Source organism: Arvicanthis niloticus, chromosome 7, assembly GCF_011762505.2.
Source record: "Arvicanthis niloticus isolate mArvNil1 chromosome 7, mArvNil1.pat.X, whole genome shotgun sequence".
In the NCBI taxonomy this organism is placed as follows: Eukaryota; Metazoa; Chordata; class Mammalia; order Rodentia; family Muridae; genus Arvicanthis; species Arvicanthis niloticus.
In genome coordinates this window covers 32,024,579-32,049,203 of record NC_047664.1, presented here as the reverse complement: position 1 = coordinate 32,049,203, position 24,625 = coordinate 32,024,579, and the positions used below count along the sequence as shown (strand labels likewise).

General features: G+C 40.6%; 1 protein-coding gene across 4 annotated transcripts in view; it reads right to left on the bottom strand.

Annotated features, from left to right (window-relative positions):
* Sun3 (Sad1 and UNC84 domain containing 3) overlaps nt 1–24,625 on the bottom strand; it is a 30,667-nt gene that overhangs the window by 5,244 nt on the left and 798 nt on the right. The window contains exons 2-9 of one of the 4 annotated variants that reach the window (XM_076938135.1): nt 18,969–19,399; nt 16,457–16,518; nt 10,002–10,105; nt 8,753–8,793; nt 7,830–8,001; nt 6,759–6,843; nt 1,359–1,474; nt 65–232 (exon numbers count right to left, since the gene is read on the bottom strand). In XM_076938135.1, the coding sequence (XP_076794250.1) occupies nt 65–232; nt 1,359–1,474; nt 6,759–6,843; nt 7,830–8,001; nt 8,753–8,793; nt 10,002–10,105; nt 16,457–16,518; nt 18,969–18,970 (750 nt within the window). In that variant the 5' untranslated portion in view covers nt 18,971–19,399. Of the gene's footprint in view, nt 1–64; nt 233–1,358; nt 1,475–6,758; nt 6,844–7,829; nt 8,002–8,752; nt 8,794–10,001; nt 10,106–16,456; nt 16,519–17,716; nt 18,420–18,968; nt 19,400–24,625 lie in introns of those variants that run through there. The other 3 variants (XM_034508747.2, XM_076938137.1, XM_076938136.1) reach the window with 3 other exon arrangements.

Genomic DNA, 24,625 nt, shown 5'->3' with positions numbered 1-24,625 from the left:
ACACACACACACACACACACACACATCAACCCACTCTGGATGACAGATTTAGATAGCTTCTTACATAGACTGAGAACTCCTTGGGTGCACTCGAGATATTTCCTGATGGGGACACCTTCTCCGAGATGTGCTCCATGGTAACTGCTGTTGGGATGATCTTCCTGGCGAGCTTAATCAGGATGTGACCCTGGGAACCTGGAAAGGCCCAGCACTTCCCAGGGTGGACATCTGGCTAGAAAGAAAACATTAAATGAATCTCTTTTCTGGACACATAGATCTAACGTTTCCATACTGAGCACCTCATCACTAGCAACTGTAAGGTTCTTAGGACTAGAACATGAAGCCTCAGGACACAGATCAAACAGGAGACCTTCTCAAACAGCCTAGGTCTGGTTGGTTGTTCATCCAGAGCTTCTGTCCTCCAGAGCTGCTGTCTCAGCAGTGCGTTTTCTTTCACTACCTGACTAGACCAAGAGCTAAAAGGCAACTAGAGGTTTAAGTGCTGACGGTGTTGGTGGTGAATGATTGTGCTGGTGGTGATTGGTGGTGCTGGTGGTGATGATGGTGATGACTGAAGAGACAGTGGTGTTTTATATTGGTGGTGGTGCTGGTGCTCATGGTGACGGTGATGGTGATTGATGATGGTGGTGATGAGTGAGGCGGCAATGGTGTCTATGGTAGAGGTAATGATGGTGGCAGAGCTGGCAGTGATGGTGGTACAGGACATGAGGGTGATCCTTTCGATAGTTGATAGGGTTGTTGATAACTGTAGATAATGATGATGATGATGATGAGGGTCCTGGTGGTAAAGAAGAAAAACTATTTCTTTTACTAGATGTAAAATTGTAGCCTAGCAAGAAGAGACTGGAGATTTGTATCTGAATATACTTTTCAATTTGAAAGCAACTTCTGACATGCAGCTCATAGCGTGTTGACTGTCATGATCTTTCCGAGGGAAAGAAAGGCTCAGTAGAAATTTCTATTATAGTCAACCCTGTGAGGATGTGTGATTGGCCAGTGAAACGCCAGTCTGGTGTTTGCAGGACTGCCTCTTTTAACAAATGTTTGTTGAATGCCTGAAGTTTTCAGTGAACAAGAGAAGTCACAGAACCAATGAAAATTAAAGGTATGGAATTAAATAAGCCAAGTCTAGTTTTCTGATCTTTAAAATGTAGTAATTAATAATACTATAGTACTCTACTAGAATTTGTACAGTGTAATAGTGTAGAACTGTAAGAAGTTTCTAGATTCTGTAGGCAATGTGAATGTTCTTGCCTCCATTTTAAACATGAATACAGCCATGATGTTTGATGACAATATCTTAAGGTGGATGTGGTGTCGTCCTACTTAGCACTTACCTGAAGAATCATATCCGGAGGCATCTCATAGTTGAGGAACCCTATCCCATGCCAGTACAGCTTTGCTTTATTATTTTTGTAACTTTCTGAGGTCCCAGCTTCAATGACAGAGGCTCCTAAAATTGCAATGTATTTTAAAGTTACACATAAAATGTAATACACACCATCTAGATTTTAGTGATGTTCCTGAAAAGCTAACACTGGACAAACTACAAAGTCAAAATTACCATGGGGATTCAGTTAGGCCAGGGCTACTGATATACTGTCACTTTCTGAAAGGTTTTGTTTATTTTCCACTGGTTTTGAAATAGGGTCTCACTAGGTACTGAGGCTGGCCTTGAACTTGTAGTGGTCCTCTTACCCTGGCTTCCTAATGCTTGAAGTAAAAATATGTGCCACAAAATCCAGATGGAAAGCCTTGTTTGCTTTTTCTAGTTTCCCCAAAATCTCTGAAACTAATTTGTGATAAGAAAAATCTTAAATAGTGGAGCAATTTCAAAGCTAAAACTAATGTGTATGTTATGTTATTCATCATCCAGAAAATCAAACTTTTCTGTCATTCTCAAAAATGGAGACAGCAGCAAGTCACGCATGCATACCCTTCACCTTACATTTGTAACAGTAATTATGTAAATTCATCCGGCTTCAAGTTTTTGTAGCAATTTTAATTGTAATCAAAGAATTGTAGAAGTATTTATCAAATATTATCCCTTTAAGTTATTTTATCTTAGGAGGAAAATATATTTTAGACATGAGAAATTTTAAAAATGCAAAGTCCTTTTTCAAATTTCACTTGAGTAGCACAATATAAAACAGTGAGCCCACACACTTGTGTAACACTGAAGCCCCTGTGCTTCTATAACACTGACCAGATCACAGAACATGACATCCAGGTCACAGAACAAAGGCTCTGCACATTTTCTTGAATATCACAATTTGAAGTATTAATTATGGATCCATGGTTGCCACATGCAATGATGGGAAATATAAATCTCCCATGTAAACCTGTAATTTAGATACTGAATAATATTTAGGAGGCTGGATAGATGGCTCAGTAATTTAGAGAGTGTATTGCTCTTCCAGAGGACCTGAGTTTAATTCCTAGTCACCACTTCAGGTGGCTCACAGCCACTATTGACTCCAGATGCAGGGACTCCAGTGCCTCTGGCTTCCATGAGTGCTGCACACACACACACACACACACACACACACACACACACACACAGAGGCATGCACACACGCATGCATGCATACACATTCATACACATACATACACAATTAAAAATGTATCTTAAAACAGTATTGTAACAGTCTTATGTCATACAGTATTTAGGGCATGTTTATCCTATAATTGCTTGCCATCTGTTTAAAACTGAAATTAAAGCAGGCATCCTTTATCTTGTCAGTTACTACTCCTACTTGCATGACTAACTGGACAGGAAACTTCTTTTGCATCCTAAGCTATAGAAGTCTGATGGCTTCCATAATCCTTTCATGAAAACAGAAATTGAATGGTCTCTCCTGCTGAAGAAGCTCATACTTAGTCATCGTTTTCATTCATGGCATTTTTCATTTTTATTACTTTCTTGGGAAATAATACACCTGTTTAAATGGTACAGTTCGGTTTTACTGGCCTTAGCATATTCAGAATTGTGCCAGCCATCGCCACAGTAAATTTAGAATTAGTCTGCTCCAAAAGAAGCCTATAGAGGGTAGCAGTCCTCACCATTTTCCTCATTATCAGCCGCTGGCCTAGCTGGTCACTGACCAGTCCTCTTCACACACTCACCTAGTGCAGACATTCCTTTACTGCCCCTTTGCGGTACATCACAGCCTGCTGCTTGTTGTATGCAGTTACCTAGACATAAAACACTTGAGATTCCTGTGTAGTGATTCTTTATGTTGCCTGCATCGTATTTTAGTCTGTTTATGGGCATTTCTAATTTTGATGAGCATCAATCCAGTTGCTACAGGTATTCTCATATGGGCTTTTGTCTGGGTTTGGCAGTGCTGAGGCTCAAACCCAAGCCCCTCTGTATCCTGAGGCAATCATACCACTGAGCTATACTCCCAGCTTTGTCATGTGTGTTTGGATGTAAACGTATAAAGTTTAACTCTTAGGTAAATGTCCAGGGGTGCCACAACAGGGTCACTAGGGCTATATTTAATTTGAGAAGCAGCTGTCAGGCTGACTTCCAAACGTACCACTTAATAGCCACACATACACATGTGGTGGATGGAAGCCCAGGGCTTCCCAGTATCTGAAGCACTTGGCAGGCTCCATCTGCCACTCAGATAGATGTGTACTGATGTGTCACTGTGCTTTTGATTTCCATTTCACTAATGAATAACAGTGTCCAGGATTTTTTCATTTTCTGTTCACCTTTGAATTTCTTTAATAAAGTGTTTTATGACCTTTGCCCCACTTTTAACACTGAGTTTTCTGTTTTATTATTACCAAAGTTTAAAAGCTTCCATAAATTTTAGAGCCAAGTGCTTTGCTAAATTTGCATGCAAATAGTCTCTCTCCTGCCTATGAATTTTCTCCTCACTCTCTCAGTTGTCCTTCTGAGAACATAACTTAATATGAATGAGGTCCAAACTGTCTGTTCTTTTCCTTTTGATCATGTTTCAGTGTTTTCTATAAGATATTTTTTTCCCTAGGCTGATAAAGGAAAATTGATAATTCAGGGCCAAAACTGGGCTGCAATGTGAGTTCAGGGTCAGCTAGACAACTTATCAAGACCCTGCCTGAAAATTAATTAAAATTCAATTTTGGGCAGGTGTAGGGACATAGCTAAGTGGTAGGATGCCTGTCTAGCATGCAAGATGCCGTGAGTTCAATCCCCCATGCAACAACATAATGGATAAAAACTATACACCTCTTTTCTCTTACCTTTTGTCCTAGAAGTTATATATATTCCTGCTTTACATTCAGATTTAAGATTAATTTCTGGTCAATGTGAACTATGGCTAAGGTTTATTTTGCAATGAATGTCCTTTGTACCAGAATCTCTAACTTCACTTTTCTGCTTTGCCAAAATCCAATTCACAGTGTTTGTGTGAACTGACTCCCAACTTGTGTTCTATGTCACAATTTTTTTATTTCTGCAGTTTTATAAATAATAATCCTGAAAAACAACTACTGAATGTTCCAGTCTTACACACACACACACACACACACACACACACACACACACACACACACACCCCAATATACACATTGGTTATTCTAGTAGGTATTTTGCCCTGTTTTTTTTTTCCTGTGTTAACAATAATGTTGCTTATAAGCTGAAACACAATTAGTTCTCTAACTTTTTTGACTGCTCTCTCTTTCTCCCTTTGTTCTTTTTCTTTCCTGGGCACATGGGTTTGAATGTCAGTGCTATTGTTAATTGGAATGGTAAGAATAGACATTCTTAACTCTGTTTCTGGTCTTAGGAGAAATCATCCAGTCTCCATGAATACCGGTGTGTTAACATAAGGCATTATGTAGGAATCAAGTTGAAGAAAATCTCTTTAGTTTACTGAGAGTTTTTAATCATAAATGAATTGAATGTTGTTAAATGACTTTATCTAATTTTACCACTGCAATGACAAGATTGTCAATCTATTGATATAGCAAACTACACAGATACATTTTCAAAACATAAACAAGCCTTTCGGTCCCAGAAGAGGCCCTGTTGTTCCCACACATGTCATTCTTTTGTATTCCTGGATTCAGTTTTGTAATACATGAAGCCAGGTGTGGTAGCACATGCCTTTAATCTTAAAACTTGGACGGAAGTGACAGGCAGAGTTCTGTGAGTTTGAGGCCAGCCTGGTCTGCATAGTGCGTGTCAGGACAGCCAGAGCTACATAGTGAGATCCTGACTCAGAAAGCAATGATAAAAAGGACAGTGGTAAGGGAGGTGGGGGAGAGGGACTGAGAGGGAAGAAGAGAAGGGAAACTACTATAGATGGTAGATCACATACACACACACACACACACACACACACACACACACACATCACTTTATTACTGACTTTTAAAATCCCATAAAGACCATGCATGTTAATAATTCACACACCACATAGACACACCTTAGGCATCTGGTCTTGCCAGCAATATATGCATAAAATGCACATGGGAAATATCCTTTGGTAATTACTATAATAGTTCTACTCATTTCATTAATGTGTGTATCTTCTTGACAATTACTAGACAATTTCATCAGCTACAAATGCTTTGTCTAAAATAAAAGCTTGTTCTCAATCTCTCTCTCTTTGATTCAAATTCCTAATGGTCCTGCCCCTATAGAATTGGTTTTCAAATATTTGTGAAGCTATTTGACATTTTGAAAGTCTTTTCTACACTGATTAAACAATTAAAAGACTAAAACAATTAAAAGGGGGAAAGGTGGAGCCATTTGAGCTTAGATCGATTGATCTATCTATCTATCTCTCTATCTATCTATCATCTATTTATCTATGTATCTATCTTTGTATCTATGTATCTATGTATTTATCTTTTTATTTATCTATATGTATTTGTCTATGTATGATATATGTATGTATCTATGTATGTATCTATGTATCTATACATCTATGTATGTATCTATCTATCCATGTGTTTATGTATCTATCTATGTTCTATCTATCTATCTATCTATCTATCTATCTATCTATCTACCTGTTGATGATTGATTCATGTTACAGTTATCACAGTACTCAGGGCCCTTGTGTACACTAGACAAACACTCCACCACTCAGCTATAGCCCTAGGCATAGTTTTTTTTTTTTTTTAAGAAAGGTTTTAAGTACACAGTTTCTCCAATCAGCACATCATTATCCACTTCTTATTGAACAATTTTTGACCATCCGTACATTTTAAGGAATTAGTTCACTCACCAACATTGTGTCTCACACTACCCTTCCATCTTCCCCTCTGCACTACCCACTGACCACAAAGATTGCAATTCACAGTCCAAGTAAGCTCTTGGGTTTAACTTCAACTGGAAGATTTTGAGTACATTACTTTGTAATCCACCTTTAAACATCAGCATTTAACCAGCAATACTGCACCACTAAGCATCTCTGTAAGGTGTGTCATTAAGGTCCATAATAATATATAATGCTGTCTGTCTGCTAAGCTTAACCATTCTCGGCCTGCTTGACTTCCCTGTGGCATTTCAGCTTTCTCTGTGGTCCTTTTAGACACATGCTAATGGATTTCTGAAAGCAAGCCATGACACTCATTTCTAGAATCTTCTTTAGTATCTAGAGTTGTTAATTTTGCCCCTTCTTAATATCATAGGGATATGTGTCATTTTCTAATAAAGAATTTTAAATGGCCTTAAATCATTTCCCCCCCTTTTTTTTTTTTACATATTCATCTTTTCATTTTTTTTCTGTACTCACCAGCTGACTTCAGGGCATAATCAGCCAACTGTATTTGGTCCCCTCTGAACTTTTTAAGTACATAATGTACCAAGTTTGACATTTCCTGTAAAGATTGTAGGAACAGTTTTCAGTTATTAATCTTTACCAATTGCTTGAACATTTACCCGTTGTTTCATGGACGTGGACCTGAACTCTCTAATCTGCAGAATTTTAACAGTGTGAAGAGCTCCCAGATGCTCTCAGTGCCAGGCACTGAGACACTTAGATGTCTCATCCACAGCTCTGTGGGAGCAGCCCTTCTCAGACAACAGATAGAGCTAAAGCTAATATATGACTGAGACCATAGTCACACAGAAAGGTGGATGTGAGGCTCCCTCTTAAGCTCTTCCCACTGCAGTGTGGTACCCTCCCATGGGATGAGATGGAGCTGTGTTAGGTATGCTCCTTACTGTGTCCCTCACTGATGTCCTATACTTAGCAATAAAGACTGGAATATTGAATAATTATCTGAGAATCGGGCAGCTTACAAAGGCCAGATAATTGCTTATAACAGCAATGTTTCACCCACTTCAATGAGTGTTGAACTTTGAAAGATTCTCTTGTTCAAAAATAAGTAAGTACCCTGAGCAAGGGCCAACAGTTGGGGTTATCACTGACTAACTCAACTACTGAGTCAATAATTACAAGGACAAGATGGAGCCTGGAAGCTGTGGAAGGCCAGGATAAGATTTCTATACATTTCCATAAGTCCGAAGCTCACCAGAGACATAATTTTTAAGGGCAGAATGCAAACCTTTTGCTAGCAAGTATTTGCTATGGACATTCAAAGAGCACTATTTCTGAGTCACTGTTTGGTTATTTTGTGGGAAGTAAGTTGTATTGCAACATAATATCCTCTCCATGACACAACAGTGGTGGAGCCGTAGACTCCTAGTGGAGCCGTAGACTCCTAGGGATGGCAGCAGTAAAAGGAAGCCAGTGGGGGTTCCAGTGGACACAAGTTAATGTCAGTTGGTACCAAGTTGGTAGAAGAAATGGAGTGAGCATCCCACAGCTTCTTCACCCCATCCATGCCCCATCCTGCCTTGCCTCATCTAGAACTTCAGCAGTGGCCTGGTCCTGCACAGCCTCTCCGTGGACAGGCAAGCTGTAATTGTGTACGCCGTCCTTCATGTCTTTAAGCAACGCCTTCAGAACATCTATTTGTTCAATTAAAAACAGAATTTCACGAAAATTGTTCTCCAAAGTCTGGCTTTCTTTCCTGTATACAGAAGAACCACAAGGTGAAAGAGGAAAGTGTTAAAAGTTCCTGCCAACAGTGTCAGGGACAGCAACAGTCAAAGGGGTTTAAAGGGGAGGAAGTAGACTTGTAGAGAGGAGAAAGCCAGGATGCACATTTGTCTGCTCATTACATTTCACTGTGTAAGAAAAGCAAAGTGGATGGACACTCAGAAGACGAGACAGGGCAAATCCTTGCTTGGCTCTTTCTACACTGAGCAGACAGAATGCAGTCTGTCTCACTTGTCCTCAGTCCAGTGATGTCATACAGGTGAATGCTAAATCCCAATGCCATCTCCTTCAAGCTGGATGTCCTACATTTCAAGTACAGCAGACAGAAGTGTTTTTTCAAGCTGTAGCCTGGCAATCCATACAACATTCATACATAAGACTGTATGTATGTATGTATGTATTTATTTTTGTATTTATTCATTTTTATTTGAGACAGGTTGTCAATTGCAGCTTCAAAATTAGGATCTTCTTGTTTCAGCCTGCCGAATATTAAAATTATAGGAACATGCTAGGCTCAGCTGACTATGGTATTTTAAATAGATTTGGCTTTTTGTGGTGGTTAAGAGGAAATAGCCAGGAAAAAAAATGCTCTAGTCTGGCATGATATAAGAGGTATAATATAGGAATATTATTTCAGTTTTATAAATTTCCACAAAAACAAACCCCAATATTTCAGTGTTTGGAGGCACAGGCAAGAATGGCATAGTCAAAACCCCACTTACTTTAAAAGTTCCTGTTGCGCCTTAGGCATGCGAAGTCTGGCCTGCAATAAAGAAGAGAAATAACTCTGAGTCTTGCTTCTTCACTCATTTGTCTTTCTTCTGAAAGCACACTTTGACCATTTGACCATTGAGATACAGCGCAAGGACATGAGAGCACCTTACATGTGTGTCTTCCTCAGCCTGCCATATAAAGCACTGTTACCGTGTCTGACAAGGTGGCCAATTCACACATCCAATAGAAAGTGACATTTAATGTGAACTCCAGGATGTGAGCCTCATCTGCTGTTTCTGAAGGTGGGAAAAGTAGGAACAGATAGAAGGAAGGGACAGGAAGGTGGGGTACCACTGGTTACTGTGGATGCACATTTGTATTCCTGAGAGTGATTTAAGGATCTGAACCACCTCCTAGTCCAAGACCAAGATTGTGAAGACCTCGAGCTGTGGAAGTCATCTCAGGTGAACTCTCTCTGTTGGGTTTCATGTGGTTGACCTATTGTCCAGGACCAAGGTTGGTGTGCTGATTAGGCTTTTGATAACTTGAAATAAATTGGGAAAGGGAAACCTCCATTGAGAAAATATCTCAATCAGATTGTAGGCAAGTAGTGGGCATTTCCTTGATTAATAGTTGACACGGAAGGGCCCAACCCACCGTGGGTGGTGCTTACCCTCCTACCCTGGGCAGGAGGTTCTAAGTTGTATAAGAAAGCAAACTGAGCAAATCCTGGGGAGCAAGCCAATAAGAAGCATCCCTCCATGACCTCTGCTTCAGTGCCTGCCTCCAGGTTTCTGCCTTGAGTTCTGGCCTTGATTTCCTCATTGATGAACTGTGATGCGGAAGTATTAACCAAATAAATCCTCTCTTCTCCTCATTCTTTTGTGGGTGTAGAAAGCAAACCAGGACAGTTGGGAATGGTGGGAAGTGCTTATGGAGTGGAGAATGGAAAATTTCATTGAGATATCAAGAGCTTCCAGGGAAAGGAGAGCAAGCACTATGCTGGCTGGAGATGGATGACTGGTCATGGGAATCATTTGCCTTTCCCCCTTTTCCTGGAGCTTCTCTCCTGGGGAGTCTACACGGGTCAGATGGGGAAATCTATGAAGTCTCTTAGCCATAAAATCTCTCCAGAGAACTCCACTTGCTGTAAGCAATTCTCACAAAACCAAGATGATACAATGCAAGCTGGACTTACCTTGTAGCAGACTCAGTTTTAAATGAGTGGTATGCAACAATAACTTAATGAAAGATCACCTGGTAATTATAGAGCCGGGAGCCATATTCTGCAATGACGGTATATAATGGTCTGGGTTTTTGAGGAAACTCTGTTACTTTAAGCCACCGATGATTTAGAAGTCCTTCAAAGAAAAGGCAAACTCTGATTAAAGAACTTATCTAAAAACACAAAATACCTTACATGTATTAATATCCATTTCTGTTCGTGTGAAAGAGGGGTAGTCTTAAAAATCAGGAGTAGAAGGCTGGGGCTGGGGCTGGGGCTGGGGCTGGGCTCAGCCACAGAGCATTCACCTCTCATGTATGACCTTAGCACTGCAGAAAAAGAGGAAGCTAGGGAAATGGTGCAGTAGGCAGTGTATGTTGCACAAGTATGAGTTTACTGAGTTTAGATCCCTGGCAGCCACCTAAAAGTTTATGTGGTCACGTATGTTAGAATCCCATTGGATACCCAATGTAGGATTTCTGGAATTCTAGCTTCAGTGAGAGACACTGTCTCAAAAAATAAGACAGAGCTAAACAGGGAAGACACCCAGACATTGGCCTCTGGTTTTTGCACATGCACACGGGTACATGTACACCTGTATACATGGGCACATACATCACACAAACACACATTCGCATGCATATGCATAGGTTGAGAAGGGCAAGGAGACAGGAACAGATTTTTAGGTGACGCATAGAAAATGGTGAAGAATACCCAGTCCTCCACAGAAACCACCATAGCAGAGAGAGAGAATGATGGGGGGCGGGGTGGGGTGGAGGGAGGGAGGGACAGAAAGGAGGAGGGAGAGAGAGACACTGAGGCAACTGTTCTAGAATCTGGAGACTGGTGAGCAGCAGCTCTGAGATGCAAAACAACTGTAATCCTACAGACAGATCAGAAAGATAAAGAAAAGTGGGCAGAGTCAGCAAAGACTGTGGGACACGACTGAGATACACACTATGCAGCTCACACTTTCACCCAGAAAGAGAAAGAGAAAAAAAGAGAGGGAATACAGAAAAGAACAATGGCTGAAAGGTTTTCAAATTGACAAAAAATAATAAATCTGTCCACCAAGAAACCCAAGGGGAACAAACTTTCACCTTCCCCACACTGAAACATATAATCAAGCTGTCAGACTGCAAAGGCTCAGAGAAGGACTTAAAACCAGCCAGAAAGGAATCCTTTGCCATGCATAAGGATTCTTGGCAGGATCACCATCTGGTTTCTCATCAGAAATTGTAGAAGCCACAAAGCAGTTGGGTGAGGTGTGTAAAGTGCTGAGAGGATTATCAATGTATTCTTATGCCAGAAAGCTTCAACTAAAGCTCTGCAAGTGATGAGGAAGGAAGGGGAGACAGACTGGGAGACAGAGGAGAGGGGGAGAGAGGGAGAGAGGGAGAGAGGGAGAGAGGGAGAGAGGGAGAGAGGGAGAGAGGGAGAGAGAGAGAGGGAGAGAGAGCGAGAGAGAAGAAGAAGAAGAAGAAGAAGAAGAAGAGGAGGAGGAGGAGGAGGAGGAGGAGGAGGAGGAGGAGGAGGAGAAGAGGAGGAAGGGAGGAAGGGACAGGGACAAGGAGAAGGAGAGGCGATGCTCAAACAAATCCTGAGGATCTATTGAACTAGTTGCTGTTTTTTAGAGTAAGCAAAAGGACATTCTGCGAGGCAGTTCAATGCCATATGAAGAAACCAAGATGTCCTGTTCAGGTAACAAATATAAAAGCCAGAACTATAATTATAATAATATTGATCAGCCTGTTAATTACTTTTCTCATCACTGGGACAGAAGAACCCAACAAAAGTAACTTACAGGAAGAGACATTTATTTTGGCTCTGTTTTAGAGGCCACCATCTACCACAGTAGAAAAGGTGTGGCCACTACAGTGGCATCACACGTGATAATGGGAGCCCGTGGCATGGCTTGTTCACATCATACTAGATCAGAAAGAAAAAGAAAAGAAAGAAAAGTTCTTGGCCCAGAGCAGGACCAAGTGATAACGCTCAAGCCAACCCCAGTGTCCTATATCTACTAGCTGCGTATCCCAATTGTTCAGTAACCTCCCAGAAGAGTCCTACCAGCTGGAGACTAAGTGTTCAAACATGAGCCTGTGGGAAAAAAATTTTCTATTCAGACTATAACAGGTGTGCTAAGTTAGGTTTAATTTCTTAAGTGATTTAAAAGGTAAGCACAGAAAACTAACGATAAATCTCTACTGACGGGTAACTGGGTATTTGCACAATTTATAAGCTAATTTGTTATCAAACCATTTTGTTATCAGTTTTGGCTGTTGTAATTCTTGTGGCAGCCACTAGAAAAATACTTAACATGTTTGAGAAGAAATTTCAAAAATTATGTTACAACCAATTCAACACAAAGGAGGGTAGTAACAGAAGAAATTAGAACCAAGAGGGTAGAAGACATAGAGGACAAATAGTGAAGTGACAGAAGAAAATCTTTTCTTGTGGGTGATTAATTTAAATGTAATTGTAAATAGGCCAAATGCTCCAAGTCAAAAGTGGTGGCACACACATGCAGTCCTAGCACTTTGGAGACTCAGGCAGGAGGATAAAGGGTCCAAGCCAGAGCCTGGAGAGATGGCACAGCAGTCAAGAACACTAGCTGTTCTTCCAGAGGATCCAGGTTTAACTCCCAGCATCCACATGGCAGCTCACAACCATCCATTACTTTAGTTCCAGGGGATATAATGCCCTCTTCTGGCCTCCATAGTCCAGAGATATATCTCAGTTGTAGATAGATTGCTTAACATATATATTGCTCTGGGTTTGATCCCAGCACTGGAAAACAGCAATGAACCAACATAGGTGTGTGTGTGTGTGTGTGTGTGTGTGTGTGTACAGTGCTAAAAGAACTATGTTACTAGAAAGATGACTCATAAGCCTATGCTCATTAATTATGCTCATTTACTATTATTATTAAAATGGCAATACTTCCCAAATCTTTTTACATATTCAAAGCAATCTCAGCCACTGGCAGATCATTAGGCTTCTGAGCCAATGAGAAAGACCTTGACATGTATCTATGGCCAGTTGAACTTTTGTCAGGATCTAAGATGAATTATCTCTTCAGCAAATGGTGCTGATCCAAATGGATACTCAGGTGCTAAAGAATGAATCTGGGATTGAATTCTGTACCACATGACCACAACGTGGGCCAGTGACATGAATGTAATTGCTAAGACCACAGCACTACCAGAAGAAATCAGCAAAACTTCACTGCTGGGATTTTGCAATGTATTTCTTGACAAAATGTCATCAAAATTTTAAACATTTCTGAACCAAAGGATAAAGTGAAAAATGAAAAGACAATGTTCACAATGAAAGAAAGCATTTTAAAATCAAATGCCTGAGATGGGCAAATAAGGTAAAAATGAACAAAAGACAAATGGACAAGTCTCTAGACAACACATGCCCACAGCCTATAAACACATGCAAATTAGTCACTAGGAAAATGCATGTCAAAACCACAACGACCGGTCTGTAGTTACCAATGTGACTCTAGTTAAATAGGAAAATGATAAGGGATGGTGACAGGTAGAGAAAGTCAGACTCCCCACACATTGTTGGTGGGACTGGAGAATGGGGTGCCCACAGTGAAAAACCACCACCATTTCTTTCCTGGCATCTCTCCTACTAGGTATTTGATAAGACAGAATCTAAACTAAATGTTCAAACAAACACACATGCACATTTTTATAGCCGCACTAACTCTAAGACCCAAAAGGTCTTAAGGTATTAGACCTAAGGTATATAGTCTAAGTGTCCATCAATGGACAAATGCATTTTAAAACCATATAAATGAACTAAAAACCCTGATGACCCTTCAAACATTAGGATGAATAAAAGCAAACATACAAGAAAACTGCCATTTTGTTGCATATTTGAACTAGGTAATGAGGCAGGATGCAGGCTTATGGTGAAGAAAGAGAGAGAAAAAAAAAAAAAAAAACAGGAAGCCAGGAAGCTACTGGTTTGGGATACAAAGTTTTTTTTGTTTGTTTGGTTTTTTTTTTTTTTTTTTTTTTTTTTTTGGAGCAGCAATACATGCAGTACCTCAATAAAGAAAATGGATGCTTGACACGGTACACCCAGTAGCACTGAATTATCATTCCAACTTAATGGAGACTAAAACCAGTGGCCATTTTAATTCTGAGATGTATATGCATTGATGTTTAAAGCTGAACCAGCATGTCCATTGGCAAGTTGGCTAGCTTGAAATTAGGAGGTACAGAGAAGCAGCTCCATTATAAGGACTAAAATGTATATCTTTAAAAGATGGTGGCGTAGTTGTACAAGTATAACCCAAAGGCTAATGTGTCAAAGGCTTGATCTTCAACTTGGCAGTACAGGAGGTGGTAGACCGTTGAAAAGGTGTGGCGTCGTAGGTGGCTAGGTCATTGGACACATGTCCTTGAAGGAAACACTGAGACCATGCAGTACTGTACTGCCAGACAGGCAAGATGTGCTTACTGGAGCAAGAGTAGCATGACAACTATGAGGTAACTAACCACTTTCTCACTGAATCTGAGACCTACCCACAGGAAGAAATTTCATGCCCGGTCCTGTAATCCTAGTCAGAAGTTTATGGCTGGGGAGGGAGGTCATGGGTTCTAAAGAAAAAGCTATTACTTAAATAGTCATGTTGTCAAAACGCCTTCTAAATATTTATGCTTATCCCCATAGACCTGGGCTGATCTTAACCATGCTAAGAGAAGCTTCTTTCTGCAGTCAACAGCAGTCAATGGAGAGGTGGTTAATTGATCAAGCAAGAATGAGAATATGAGACTGAATGATCAGAACCGCAATATATGTGTAAATCCCACAAAGGCTCAGGCAATGTTGAAGAAGAAGAGGTAGCAAGTACAGAGCTGTAGGATTGGGAGGAGCACCGTGAACTGAGCAGTCTTCTGGACATGACGATTGCATCGGAGAACTCACTGTGGTTGTGATTACCTGTATAAGACCTACACAAGATCAGGACAACCCAAATCCGGCATTGATGGGGTAGACAACCCACTGGTTTCACCACTTGCTATATTGGTAGTGGGTAGTTGCTAGGGGAGGGAAGATCATTCTGTTTTGAGAACTGGTAGGTTTCCCATGCATCTTGTGGTAGGAGGGCCCACACCTATTTGCATATGGGCTGCACTAACTGGACTTAGTGGTTTTCAAATCACAAGTCATAAAGTTGGGGGCGGGGCATGAGAGAGACGGAGAGGGGAAGTGGGAGAAAGATGTGGTCACACTTCATTATGAACTTATGAGATTCTCAAAATAATTAAAATTTAAAATAAGTATAACTAAACAGCATATGCATATATTAACAGACCATAATGAAACATATTATTATATATAATTAATATGTGAATAAAAGATTTTAAAAATTGAAAAAAATCCCTAAGCTGAGTCACTCAAATTTAGAAAAGGTAAAATATCAGATATTTCTGTGGGAAGCATATTGGGGATTCTTTCCTTCTTATACTATCTGTCTCTCTGTCTATCTATCTGTCTATTTGTCTCTATCTATCTATCTATCTATCTATCTACCTTCTTTTATATGTTGGGGGGGTGAGTGTGCATGTGCCATGGCATGTATGTAGAAGTCAGAAGACAATTTGATGGAGTCAGTTTCTCTCCCCACTTTGTGAGCCCAGAGACCAAACCCAGTTTGTCAGTTTTGGCAACAGGGGCCTTTAAGCATCTCAGTCATTTCACTGGTTCCATATTAAGGATTCTTTTGCTTGTTTGTTTTGTTTTTCAAGGTAGAGTTTTCTGTGTAGCCCTGGCTATCCTGAAACTTACTCTGTAAACCAGGCTGGCCTTGAACTCACAGAGATCTGCCTGACTCTGACTCCCAAGTGCTGGTATTAAAGTCGTGTACTACCACTGTCTGGTTACCCATATGAGGGATTAATGTCTGTGCAACTTCTGTGTTCCTTTGCATGTATATTATGACTTCCAGTTTTGGGGTTTTATGGGATTCCTGTGTATAAACATGTGTGTCTTGTCTTTGCTTCTATATTTCTCATGCTTTTTCTTTGTTTTTCTATTTCTTTTGTTTGTTTGTTTTTTCCTCTCTGGCTTATTTTATTTTTATTCTTTATTATTTTTATTACTCTTTATTTTATACCTATTTGTTTTCTAACTAGAGATCGATAGGGCATGGAGTTTGAAAAGAGGGGAGGTGAGGAGGATCTTGGAGGAGTTAGGGGAGGGGAAACTGTAATCAGAAGATAATTGTATTAGACACATCTATTTTAAATTTAAAAAATAAACTGAAATACTTACAGAAAGATAATTCCCCAAGTCACCTAAGAAGAGCTTATATTACTTTTAAAGTGGGGCATGAAAGGGGAAAGAAGCTTGAGGAATGTGGAGGTGACTCCCAATGTGTCCAGCATACATCAGTCCACTGAGCTCTCTCTTACCACACAGTGTGTGAATCAGTTTAAGAACCATTCCCGCTAAGGCTTACCAACAAGAAGAAAAATTAATGTAAACGCTGTACTTAGGATAATCTTCCACGATCGAGTTAACCTACGAATGACGAAGAACATTAAGAATTCAACAATGTAATCCATTGCTATTAACTTTTAACTTGGACTTCAGTCAGTACACCCAAGACAACAAACTTGATTTGTCTCACTCCTGACTGCTCTAGATTAATTAATTCCATGAACTTATTTCTGATCTGTGATCGTTGAAACTGACAAAGTAATTTTCATGATGGTATATGTGCAGATACATTTACATTCCTCCACACATGTGACTGTGATGCTGTTGGGTTTCTATTTATGGTCTTTAAGTGCTTGTAAGCAAACAAAGTTTTTCTAGAAGTCAAAATTGATAAATTTACTAAATGACAAATGACTGAGGTTAAGTGAGTTCACCAGACTTGTCCTTAAATGATAGAATCGGTAGGCATCTGGACATGGTGAGGGGGTCACTGTCTTTGTGAAAGGCAGAGAGCCTCTGCCAGAGCCATAGTCTGCTGAAGCCTTGGCTTTGAGCCTCCTTGGCTTCCAAATTGTGAGAAAAATCAATGTAATTTTACTCTACCAACCCCTGGCTTTTGACCATGGCCTGAGAGACAAATCCAACAAAATATATCAACAAGCCCTCTTGGGTTTACAACTTCCACTTTCAAAGTGTCTCTTGTCTGAGCTTTGTCCCTGCTCATAAGGTGTGCTAGTTTCGTACTTCTGTGAACAGGCATATGTGGATAGCTCCATCTGCCTACCCTCTCTCGGCACTATGTTTTCGAACCTTCACACTGTTGTGTGTGGTTGCAGCTTACCATTCTTATGAGTGGCAAGTGCCTTACCCCAACTTCCCAAATTCAACCTTAAGGAAAAAATTCTGAAGGAAAGAAAGAATGCCAAAGCCGATTGAGTATTCCATGCTGCCAGGCTAAAAATTGATCCCTAAGAGTTAGAAAAAGCAGATGGTGATGGGTCATTTGTTACTTGTAGGTGGCAAGTAGATGCCTTGCGTCAGAATTTCAGAAAGACCAGTGATACCTGTCCCAGCATGTCACATCATTCCACAATGTGACTCTCAGCTTTTCATCTCTTGGCTCTGAACTAGACTCCATCAACCGAAAGGCAGGGTTCTAAAGAAGGTCTAAGAGGGTGACCTCATTCAGAAGTGATGTAATCTCTATGTTGACACCCTCGTTTCTTTAAAATTTACTTCCTTGCTATTATGTTCAACAGTAGGTAAACAGATTACTTACATTGCAAGTTAGTTGGCCAAACGGTGTCAGAAGTGAATCTCTCACCAAACCACCTTAACAAGTATGATGTCAACTGGGCTTTGTGAACCACAGCTCACAAAGAGAAACTTAAATTCCCTGGATACAGAACCTAAGCAGCTTGACTCCCTCTACTTGATCATGCTGAGCCACAGCCAGGGCTCAAGGGCAGAACTTAGCCAGTGCTAAACACAACTAAGAGGAGAGTTTCTCCTCCCTTTCCCTCCGAGGTAGCATTTCTTGAAACCACAGTGTGAAGGAGGCTTCACTCTCTAGAGAGTGTCGTCTAGGCGTTAATCACAGCTCTAGTGGGCTGAATTAAATCAAAATAACGTAGCTACTGTATTTTCAAAAAAAAAATCCTATTTTTTTTTAAACTAGAAAAATTGGCTGTTAGGCTCTGCTTTGTGAAATCCTTTCTGTGCCTTCACATAGCCTGTGGGATTCTGCCACTTAGGGCAAGTGTGCATCATTACTGTGGTTTTCGAGCCTGCTCTTCTCAAATAAGGTCACTCTGCAGCAGTCTGTTTTTATGACGGACAGCATTGCTTCTGTGCAGGTGCTCTCTTTCTGTTTCTAATGGTGGCTATTACAGTGTTTTCAGCCTCCTCCCCCAATAGGGGCAGCAGATTTGGCTCACCCACCACCAGACAAGGCTCTCTTTCCTTAAGGGAACTGTGTTCTTACCAGAGGACGCATCACTATTAGCTCAGAATGTACATCAACCCCCAGGTTCTTCATTCTCAGCCAAGGGTGCAGTAAACACCACTCTGGCCTAGTGTGCAAAGCCTGGCTAAGCTCTGGATAGCCCAGAGCCTGGATGAACCCGTGACCACAGAGTATGTCATCTGTGTGGTTCGTTACCACTGCCAAGGTTCATTCTTTCAAAAAACATGACTCCTCTGTCCTAATCCTTTGCCCTTGTCCACTGTGATTACTCAATATTCAATAGCAAATGGTCACTGTACCACAGGAAGTACTGAGGTTGGAAGCTTCAGAGGAAACTGGATACAATTTTCTCCAAGGAAGAAAGAACACTTCTTGGGTTGTTTTACAGATAGACAGGCCACTAATGTACACAATAAGCATTAGATCTCAGCCCAGGATGCTGGTGTGTGCCTATAATCCCAGTATTTAGGGCCTGAGGATTGCCATAACTTAAGGTCATCCTGGGTTATGGTGTGAGGGCCTATCTCCAAGATCAAAAAGGAAATCATTCTGCAAAGTGACATACATTCATGTTTGGGACTTCTTGCCCAAACTGTAGGACAGTAACACTTGAGGTGCTGCTGGATTCTTCAGAACAATCCTGAGAGGGCTGTTCATCCTTCCTCTGCTTTGGTTTTTCACTCATTTTCTTCCCACAAGTTTCAAAGAGCTCACAGAGTGGAGAACACCATTTGTTTTCTCATCTTGATTTTATGAAGAGCAGAAAACCATACATAAGGTTTTTGATATATATCTTCTTACAGATAGATACTTTTTGTCCAAGATCCAAACTGGGAGCGAACAAAGTTTGAAAAGTCCAGTGAGTCACTATTGCATCATTCTTGGTGACATCTCACAATGGCCAACAGGTGGCCACACCCATGCAGGGGCTGCTTGTATATAAGCCGGCCTGAGTGTCTCTCTGCTTCCCATGTCTTACTGTATCAGATTTCAAACCTAAAGAAGAATGTAAAAATGTTTTATGCACCTACTACTTTGCTACAGAATATCTGTTGAGTTCGTTTCAATACTCAAAGATTTCAGAAACACAATGGAAGAATCAAATTCCCCAGTCTCACTCTCATTTCCTCTGTAGATAAGTAACTTGAAAATTAATATTGTATTTCCATATATTTTAAAGTGTCCACAAATAATGTTATATTTATTAATACATATATTTATATATTAATAAAAGATACTCTACTGTATTTTGTTTCAATTTCATATATCCTGAGATATATTAACCCTGCTCAGTCATTTCACCTGCTCTATAGTATTTGATTATACAGAGGTTCATTTGTCCATTTTCCCACAGATGTATTATTAATTTGTTTTCAGTGATATGAACTGTGTTTGCTGACTGTTTCTGCATGTACACCAGAGCACACTTTGGTTACACATCTAGAGACAGAATTGCTGCATGGCAGAGTATCCTGGTTAATTTGGACCATGCAACTCTGGGGTAACAATTATTTTACTCAACTTTCAATGGCCTCTTGTTATGTCTATTTTAGAATTTGAAGATTTTGGACTGGTGATGATAAGATGACTCGGGAAGAGGTCCCCTGCTCTTCTATATCCCCAAAGCCTATGGTTTTGGTGGACACTATAGATAATGATGCTTCCATATTAGCTTTGGAATCTGGGTGGGAAGTTTTGAGGTACCTGTAGAACCCTGAACTTAAGAGGGACATTGTGAGAGGGAAGACTCATTCTGCCCAGTGGCAGAATTACTGTGGCCCCCAGCTAAAGACCCAGAAACGACTCTTCCCACTTTAGACTTGATTGCACATACACTGTCCCCAGTTCCACCTGTGAACACAAAAGTCATCTGGGGTCAAATAAGACCTCCTCCCCCAGGCCACACTTTCTGGAAATAATCCCAGATAGTCCTGGCCACACAGGGATTGTAGAGGAGACACATCCATCATATTGACCTGGGGCAGGCATAGCAAGCATCCAACTGCAGATCTTGAATCGTTTCTCTAACACAGCTCTAGAATGCTTTAGCCATGCTCTGGTCTGTCCAGATATACAGCAAGAGAAATGCCTATCTGTCTCCCAAGAGAAAGCCCACTGATCTTGATCCCATGGACGATCCTGATACATGTCTGTCACTCCAGTCTGTGAGCTGAGGTCCCAAGCGCAGTTGTTATACCCACCACCCAGGAACTTAGTCTTACCCACTAGAGGCAGGCCTGCTGACTTTAGTCCTCGCTGTGGGCTCCACTGCTTTTATGATTTGGTTTCCAGTCTTTCTCACTTGTGCCTAAGTGACATCAGAGGCTATTTAGGGACTTGCTTTGTAAAAGAGCCAAACTCCCTCTAGACCCTGCGGGACCTGTATCTGCTTGTGTACCAGATAACAGACCTGTATCTGAAGACACCACTGCATTGGGAACATTTGAACCCACCTAGGTGCAAAGCATACCTTAGCCTCTAGCATCAGGTTATACAACTGAAGGACCGGCAGCTGTCAAGATGTTTGATCAAGGCTTGCCCTAGATGCATTTCTATCAGCTAAAGACACAACAGGGTTGCAATCTTTACTGGCTAAAATCAATCTGTAAAGACTGGAAAAGTGATTGCTACCTCAGAGGCATGAATACTATACACGTCTACATGGATAACAAAGAATCAGGCAAACATGATCTCATCCAAAAATAAAGTTCAAGTAAAGGGCCTCAAAGAAATCAAGATCTACAGATTGTCTGATTAAAAAGTAATACAAATCATGAATTTAAGGAAACTTAGTGAAATGCTAGAGAACACAGACAATGAGACAAAAATCAGAGAAACAACACGGGGAAAACAAAAAGATATTGAATAAAATAGGCACAAAATACCAAGTGACCAGAAAGCCTTGACTCAAACTTACACTTGTGGCTGAAGTTTCCCATAGAGAGACTCAGCAACAGATTCAGTCACACAAAGAAAGCACTATCAAGTCACAGATATTCCACTTGAGGCCCAGCAAGATGTCTCAGTGGGTGAAAATTCTTGCCTTGCAAGCCCCAGGACCTGATTTAGATCATAGGAGCCTGGCGGGGTGGAAAGAGAACATTGACTTCTGGAAATTGTCCTCTGTTCTCTACAGACACGGTGCGGGCTGTGGACTCACACTCATTCACACTAATAATAATGAATGAAAATTAAAACTGAAAAAGTAAATTAGAAGGAAAAAGATAGTCCATTTGAAGTGACTCAGTTTGAGGTGCTAAAAGAATGAAGTGTACAGACCCTTAACATCTAACATATAACAGCATGACCCTCAAAATACAACTTAGAGATATGGCAACCAAATATCAAAAGACCAAAAAAAAAAAAAAAAATTAAAAGCAATAAAAAGAAAATTCCTGTCCTGTACCACAGACTTTCAACAATAACGAAAGGGAGAAATGCTGAGCTCAGAATCCTGAAAGAAAAACAAAGCTGTCACTCAAGCAAAGCTTGAGTGAATCTGTCCCTCAAAAATAGCTGAGGTAGGGACTGGAGAGACCTTTCAGCAGTTAAGAACACCTGCTGCTCTTGCAAAATACCTGGGTTCAGTTCCCAGAACTCCTAAGTTGGCTAGGAACTGTCTAATTCCAATTCCAAGGAATTCAACACCTCCTTCTAGCCCAGTTAGTTCTCAACCTGTGGGTTTCCGGTCCCTTTAATATGTCGTATCAGATATCCTGCATATCAGATATTCACATTATGATTCATAACCGTAGCAACATTACAGTTATGAAGTAGTAACAAAAATAATGTTATGGTTGGGGAGGTCACTACAACATGAGGAACTATATTAAAGGGTCGCAGCATTGTGAAGGTTGAGATTCACTGTTCTAGCCTCTGTGGGCTTCTGCATGTATGCGGTACACTTATATACATGTAGGTAAAATACTGATACACATATGAAATTTTAAAAAATTAAAAAAGAAATAAGCGAGATAAACACATTGTCAGAAACAATGCAGCCCCTCTGGTCATCAGCTCTGGTGATGATGCATAAGACTGACCTTATAAGAAACACAGATGAATACTCAAGTTTAAACTGCAGGGAGCTAGGTGCCAGCATGCAAGCATAAAACTCACTGGAAAACATTTGTTATCAAACGTCCAATGCAGTAACACAAGAAGGGTGGCGGACAGTCAATGTAACTGAAGTACACAAGCTAGAAGATAGAAGGACCATAACCACCATACCTTGTTATAAATAAGATACAAAATACAGCATTAATATAAAAAAGACATCAGAGAAAATGGAAGTGTGGTTATGCATGCTATTGAAATTATCTGTGTAAAGTAGGCCATTTTAACTACAGTGTTTACTGTGGGCTTCACAGTTACCACACATAAAAGGAAAACTCAAATAAATAAAAGATGAGAAAAAAATCACAGCATGTGGCTGTAAAAGAACACACACACATGGCAGTGGGAGAGAGAGAGAGAGAGAGAGAGAGAGAGAGAGAGAGAGAGAGATATCTACACAGACAGCCATAGAAAGTAGGAAATCAAGTCATATGTGACAGTGTAAATAAACCCCGTGGACAATTTTCTAAGTGGAATGAGCCAGACACAGAGCCTATTCTGTGGCTTCGCATGTGAAATGCAAAACCTCATATTTACAGAAGCAGCAAAATGGTGATTACCAGAGCCCAACGAGAACTTCAGGGAGCCTGTCAAACATCTCATCGCTAAGATGTGAACCACGGGGAGCCAGCCTGCAGCATATGACTAGAGCTAACCCCGAAATCTGTCAAGACAGTAAAGGTAATTGTTCCTTCCCCACTACATATATGGACAAGTGTGGGGCAATGGTTATGGTAATGACTTTGGTTGGGGTAATCATTTCACAATGTACACATATATTGAATGCCATATTCTAAAACTAAACATGTATAAAATGTTTGTCAGTCCTACCTCAAAAAGTTGAAAAAGATCATAATGTCTCATTTTTCTTGTTAACAGTCTTGATCTAAACAGAAAGACTTCAACACACCCTGCAGAGCACTGTAGAAAGTGCTTACAGAAAGTGGGTTTCTCTGGATGCTACAGACAAGATGCCCCTGTTTTTCTGATAAGGCTGACAACCAAAACTGTTACACAATGTAAATATATGTCAAAAGAAAGAGTTTCACCTTTCAAGTAGTTCAATTATCACTGAACAGAGGGTGATAGAAATAAAACATCTTGGTTTGTGAAAATGGACGGTACTAGCGCATTGCCTGATGAAAGGGGCAGCTGGAGCCTGAAGCAGGCTGGGAAGTGGCTTGTATTTAGGCCTTTTGGCTCCCTAGGAGGGCACTAGTTGGTACCAAGGAATTGGAGAGCTGTTAAGTCCTCAGCCTCATTCAATGAGAGTGAGCCAGCAGAGACTGGGAAGGAAGGAGTGCCAGAAGGCTTTGGAACTTTAGAATTTGCACACACACTTATACACTTTTCTCTTTTCTCAAAATGCCCATAAGCAGGAAATGTCTACATCTATCTACCAGCAAAATTAGATTCTACAAGTACAATCTGAGATTGCATGACAAGGGATAGCCCATACTTCTAAAGCCTGAAGCCATTCTGTGACAGGGGCACAGGGGAAGAAGCTTAGAAAACATTGAAAGACATTGAGAAGTCATTCAGTACAAATTACTCTTGAGTTGTTCTCATTTGCATGTGCCTAGATTCTTACTGATACGGCACCTGCAAATTCCTTCACTTTAGTAATAGAGCAAAGGTCAAAGCTGTCTTTTAAAGCATTAGCACCCTCTGTCATCACTCAGCTTCTGAGTTCATCTGGGGAGTGTGCCAAGCTCTTCTATTAGAATGGAGAATCAGAAAGACATGCTCCAGTCACCAAGCTCCAGGTATTACGATCAGCTATTTTTAAAAATAAACTCTCTTGATCTCATGACCCTCTCGTCAGGTGATGTCGTGACTTCCAGGAATGGAAGCACTTGTGTGTATGGATAAGCTAAGTACCTCCAGACTGTGGAGCAAGCATGCTTTTCAGTATAGAGCTCTGATGACTATGTCACCGGGCAAGCTGACTAGCTGAGATCAGTCATATGCTTAGAGCTGGATGGAGCACATCAGGGGCTAAGTATATACACAAGTACACACACACACACACACACACACACCACTCCTTCGCCTCTTCACTCAGTTGCACATTATCTGACTTCTGCTAGATTTCTAAGGCTTTAC